At 46.1% G+C, this 5,705-nt stretch overlaps 1 protein-coding gene across 1 annotated transcript; it reads left to right on the top strand.

The window, feature by feature from the left end:
* Positions 1–1,630: 1,630 nt before the first annotated feature.
* Positions 1,631–5,259, top strand: LOC124410916 (hepatocyte nuclear factor 3-beta-like). The gene is made up of 2 exons (XM_046889645.1): positions 1,631–1,975; positions 4,147–5,259. Exons 1-2 carry the CDS (start codon positions 1,757–1,759, stop codon positions 5,242–5,244), a joined length of 1,317 nt encoding a protein of 438 aa, XP_046745601.1. The 5' UTR covers positions 1,631–1,756; the 3' UTR covers positions 5,245–5,259.
* Positions 5,260–5,705: the final 446 nt, after the last annotated feature.

Raw genomic sequence — 5,705 nt, 5'->3', positions numbered from 1 at the left:
AAATTAACGATAGTCGTGAATCGAGTTGAACTGCAGAAGCCGAGTAATTGAAAATTACTAAAGAGACTTTAAACGGAGCACCGCAAGACGATGAGGAAATCTGCTAGGTACTCAGAACTAGGTACTGTAATTACAACCACTATATAGATACCTAATACAAGACTAGATAAATAATTTAAAAAAAATAACGATATTAATAATAATAAATAATCCTACGAACATTTAAGTGTCGCAAATCTTACGATTAGCCCGAGGAGATGATACCGTGAGGAACGAGGATATAACAAGGCTTTTGAGTAAGTAAATTACGGTTAATTGCGTTGCTCGATAATAAATTAGTCGAGTGTAGTGTAGTGTACCGTGGAAGTTAAGCGGTTGGAGCTTCATCCTCCGCCAATAGCCGAAGAGGTAGTCTCTGGGTAGGTAGGTACAACGAGGCCGGTTGCATTCACCTCTTACGGCCATAACCAGTTTCAGTTTGCCTCAGCAATCATATATTGGGCCCTCGTAAACCGACACCCTTTAGCAAAAGCTCGGGAACAAACGCATACCGCAGCCTCTCAGATCCGAGCACCAAGACCTCCGCGGTTCTCTGTCATGCTGCATGCACCTACATATATATATATATATATGTATATATATATATAATAATGTTGCACGGATGCTTCACTCTCGCGCCTTAAGAATAGCTGGTAGAAGGTACGGTTCCGCGCTGCATAAGTGCCCGTTATGCGAACAGACGCTGGCAGCGGCCGTCGCCGACGTTCCGCTCTCGCTCCACTCGATGATCCTGCAACATCGATCATTCTTCAGACTTCGGGATTGTAACTAGAGTCCCGGTTAACAATCGCTGAACCTCACATTGCCGCCCAACCACGACTTACTGGCCATTATCCGTCTTTCTCCAACTGCCATTACGCCTCGCTTCCTAGTCTCCCTCTTTCTATCTATCTCTCTCTCTCTCTCTCTATCCCTCTCTGTTTTGTTTTTTCCTCTATTCCCTCGGAGGCGGCGCTCCTCCTGGTGGAGAACCGCCTCGGAGGCGAGGCCAGGATCCGGCGTCCCGGTTGGCGAGAGAAGAAAGGGTCTTCTGGTTACAGGTTCTCATGTCCATGGGAAACTGACTGGGCACCTTGGGCGTGGCCGTAGCCATAGTCTAATCCTCGCACCCTCCTTCGCCCGGAGGTTACAAACGGGGGAATCCTCCGGACTCTGGGGTGTGGGGATGCCGATGCGTCAGTAGGCGACAGGCCCCTGCCTCAGAGGTTGCATCTCACGCGGTGATCCTGCAGGATCAGAAGCTCTTTTTTATCTCCACTCGCTCCACGCTCAGGAGAGCGCCAGAAACGTACAGTGCAATCCATTGGATATAACATGGATGTGAGTTCAATAATGTGGTGATAACTAGCGAGTTGTGCAGGTTGTGATCAGTATTGAAATCAGTGACCAATCGACTGCCAGCTCAAAGTAACAACCAAACATCCTCATCTTCAACGTCATCGATCACAGCATTTCGTTATCATTTACTGATGAGATGTGATCGTCGAATCAGCAATCGGTGTATACATATATATACAGAGTGTGTCAAAAAGGACTTGAAACAGTGGATGAGCAGTAATTTTATATTCTCGTCAATCATGGGGTTTTCCATGTTTATCGTGCGAAGCGACTATAGCCATGGAGAAAGAGAGTCGATTTAACCGACGGTCGACGAATATTGACAGTTGAAGGGACCGTTTTTGAATTCGACGGAACGATGCCCAGGCCGTCGCGAGACTCTTACGGTGACCAGAAGCCGCCTTATTCCTACATCTCGCTGACCGCAATGGCGATATGGTCTTCACGTGACAAAATGCTGCCACTGGCAGAAATCTATAAGTTTATCGGAGACCGGTTTCCGTACTACAGAAAGGACACGCGTCGGTGGCAAAACTCACTCCGACACAATCTATCGTTCAACGATTGTTTCATCAAGGTAATTGGTCCTAGACTAAATTGGTAAATAATGGAAGAATTATCCTTACAAGTATTGGTAAAAGCATGTTGAGGGTCGATTGAAAGTAACTAGCAGTGAATTCTGTACACACCAAAACACGAGACAAATCCTTTCGTATCTAAACCTTCTGGTTCTCAACACATTCGAGTCCAATCGGTCAACAGTCAGACTGCAAACCACCGAAAACATCCGTCAATCGAGATTTCTATAACCTGACTAAGAATCGAGAAAATCGTTACACCAATTGTGAATCTGCAATTAAGCAGAAAACAGTATAACCGTTCAGTTTATAGACAATGATATCAGTTAGATCTTGAAAGCTCTTAAGTCGTATTGAATATTGTATAGACGATAAGTTATACTGCAGGTGAATACAGCTTGTTTACTCAAGTCGAGAGGATCTCTTATTGACTCGATTATCTCCATACGAAATAAGGATCAGGTTACAGGGTTCGTGCCTTGCACAATGGGTGCTGCACACCTGCGCTAATGGATACCCACCTTCGTTCTCTACCTCTCTTTCTCTCTCTCTTTCTCTCTCTTTGAAGTGTGTCGTGGGTACGGGTGTGTTGACCATGCCGTACTGCTCGGTACAAATTACCGTCGTTATCCAATCAATATCGTAAATAGTCTGGTTTCCTTGACTCAGAACCTCATGAATTTTTCCACGTTTCATTACTCTCTGTTGTTTGATTTTCCGGATTACATGATTGCATCCGTTTCTAGAATCTTGATTATATTTTCTGACAACGAGCTGAAGTGCAAATGTCATGCATATCCACCACTGCCGATCGTCCTTTCGAAGATAACCTCATTAGAGAACGCGGTAAACGCCATACGGTTTTCCGGATCCTCGTATACCGCTTGGTTGTCAAATGAATCAACTATGCAGTAATTAATTTTGTACATTTCTAATTTGTCCGACAACAACGGCTAACCAGCCCTTCCGCTTCGGAGGTCCGAAAGAGATACCCACTATATATCTACATCAGCCTGAGTGTGTACCACACATACCGACGAAACATCTGGGAAAAGGGGTTGGCACTGAAACGCATAGCTTCCTCTTTTAATCAGACCGAAACCGAGCTTATTAGTCGACCTGAAAAAGGGACTCCGAGAACGGACAAAAAAATACCACCGTGGAGGTGGGATCACTCGCTTTGATCCGTGACATTAGTAACGAAGAATTCGAGATGGGTAACGTGTCAGCACAACCTTGAGCTTGGTGGTCTGATAATCAGGAATTCATTTCACTTCCACTTTAGATAAGTAGTTCAACTAGACGTCCGTGTACTGATAATATTGTCTACTTGAAGAACATTCTTGGAATTTATATTTAGCGTTTCGGGAAGTGAAATAGATTCGGTATCTCTTCTTTAAGAATTTCAACGCAGGATTAATGTGATGTGACACTAATTAATCACTTCCATTGGTGAGTCAAAGTATCGGATATTCCATATTCCATAGTTATCGCTTCGCAGAAACAGGAAGATAATCAGCTGATCCTCTGTCATCGTGAGTAGTGCTTGACTGAAGTATCTTCACCGGGATAACGTCGGATAGCACTCAGTGTATACAGAGAGTGATTTAAAAAATGATTTGTTATCGATAAAATTACGTCGTGCTATACATAATGTCGTATTTCTCGACGTGAGATTAGCGTAGTACGTTTCCTGCGTTGTGACAGTATAAGGACTAAAGTCAACGTCATTTGTACACATCCTTTGACTGCAGTAAAAGCTAATAACTCTTCATTAGCAACTCTCGGTCCACTGCCAATGCATCTAGGAGGTGGTTTGTTCTCAACTCTCGATGTGAAATAGTCTAGTCCTTAAATCCTAGTCTTCCGTTCGGTCTCGGTTAAAAAATGGATCAATCCGATGAGTAACACTATCCATGTTAAAGCAAACGTCAACAGCTATTCAAGGTCTCATTGTTTAGACTTTTTTTTTATTCCTTTAACGACCCTCAAGATTACTCCACCCCATACAGACGTAACCTCATTTTATCGATGCTCAACTTTGACTAACGATAATTCCTATGAAACTATCGAGCAGTACCATGCATGTGCTTGAGGAACTGACTAGCGCGACGGAACGTTCTTGGCACGTCCAACCACCCTGGTTAAACCGCGAATGAACAATTTCCAGGTACCTCGAGGTCCTCACCGTCCCGGAAAGGGCGCGTACTGGGCTCTGCATCCGGAGGCGCTATCAATGTTTGAAAACGGTTCCCTGCTCCGTCGGCGAAAGCGGTTCAAGCTGCACAAGCCGGACAAAGAGCTTCTAAACTCCGAGCTACAGGCACTAGCCTCGACGTTTCCGTCCACGGCGACGACGGAAGCCATGTCCCGAGCATCCTCGACCGGAGGCTTGAGCGCGGCGAACCTCCACCGACTGAAGGAAGACCTCCTCCAGTGGGAGATGCAGGAGAAGCAGATGATGGCGGCAGCGACGGCATCGGGATCCGCCGGCTACGCCTTCCCAGGAGGCAACCACGACGCTACCGGCTTCTACTTCATCTCGCCAGAGGCGCAGCAGCGACTCGGAGGATCTACGGCGCACCTCCAGCCCTCCGACCAGCGCCCTGAAATCACGACTCGGTCCTCCTGGGCCTGGGACTTCACGGGTCTCTCGACCTCCGCCTACGTTCATTCGATGCAGCCCTTCCTTGTTCCGCACCAACAGTCGCTCCCCGATCGACCCGAGGTCGATATCCGCCTCCAAACCGCCAATTCTGGCGTCCAGCTTCCCCTTGGTCCGGAGGATCACCGTCTTATCAGGAACGCCGCCTTCGCCAGGAGCTTCGAAGCCTCGACGCATCAGGAGGCGGCCAACGAGCGCAGAGAACGCTTTCCCAAACACCGAAAGGAGAACCAACAGCGTCAGCAGCACCTCACCAAGCCTGGGCTCCAGCAGCCAGCCGAGTTCTTCACCGGACTTCAGGCTTCGCCAACTGAGGGCGCTGCCGCTGCGAGGGCGCCACTGTACAGCCCGGCATCTCCGCAAGGTGGCGCCACTACGGTTATTCAGCCCTGCGAGGGAAAGAAGCGAAAAAAGAAACCCTTCACTATTGAGAACATCATAGCACCCGACAACGACGATGTGGAAGATACTACGGCTCTCGAACGGCGTGGAATTGCCGGAAAGGCTAGACCTTTTGCTCCCAGGCCGTTGTATGCCGGGTTTGCACAGATTCAACCTCTTGCTTTGACCGCTTCCGGGATTCAGAAGCATCCCGGATATTGATTGTGGTTCGTTAATCACTCGCCGTCGCGTAGTCAACGTCAAGACACGAGTTTTTGAATTTGACAATTTTTTTTTTTTCAGTGGAAATATCATCATTTTTCTAAAACATTCTTAGTATCACTTGGAATTATGTCAAACCACGTAAAGTGAAAAAGAGTCATTTGAAGTAATGGGAATTCAACGCAAAATATTTTGAGTTTATAAAGACAATTCAATTCAGGTTCAGGCAATAACTCGAAACGACTAATCAGTGTTAATTTTATTGTTCTACGACAAATTGGTTTTTCTTTATTTTTTTTTTTTTTTTTTATGATTCAAACATCGCCCGATTTACTATATCGTACTCACGATCATCGATTGAACGAACGTCGATTGTCCCAAATTGTTGGCAATACAGATGATAGTCAATGAAGTGTATTTTCCATAGCTGTTGTCTCGTCGTGAAAGAAAATAAGTTTATC

Source organism: Diprion similis, chromosome 10 (assembly GCF_021155765.1).
Source record: "Diprion similis isolate iyDipSimi1 chromosome 10, iyDipSimi1.1, whole genome shotgun sequence".
Lineage (NCBI taxonomy): Eukaryota > Metazoa > Arthropoda > Insecta > Hymenoptera > Diprionidae > Diprion > Diprion similis.
This window is presented reverse-complemented; position numbering and strand designations above follow the sequence as displayed.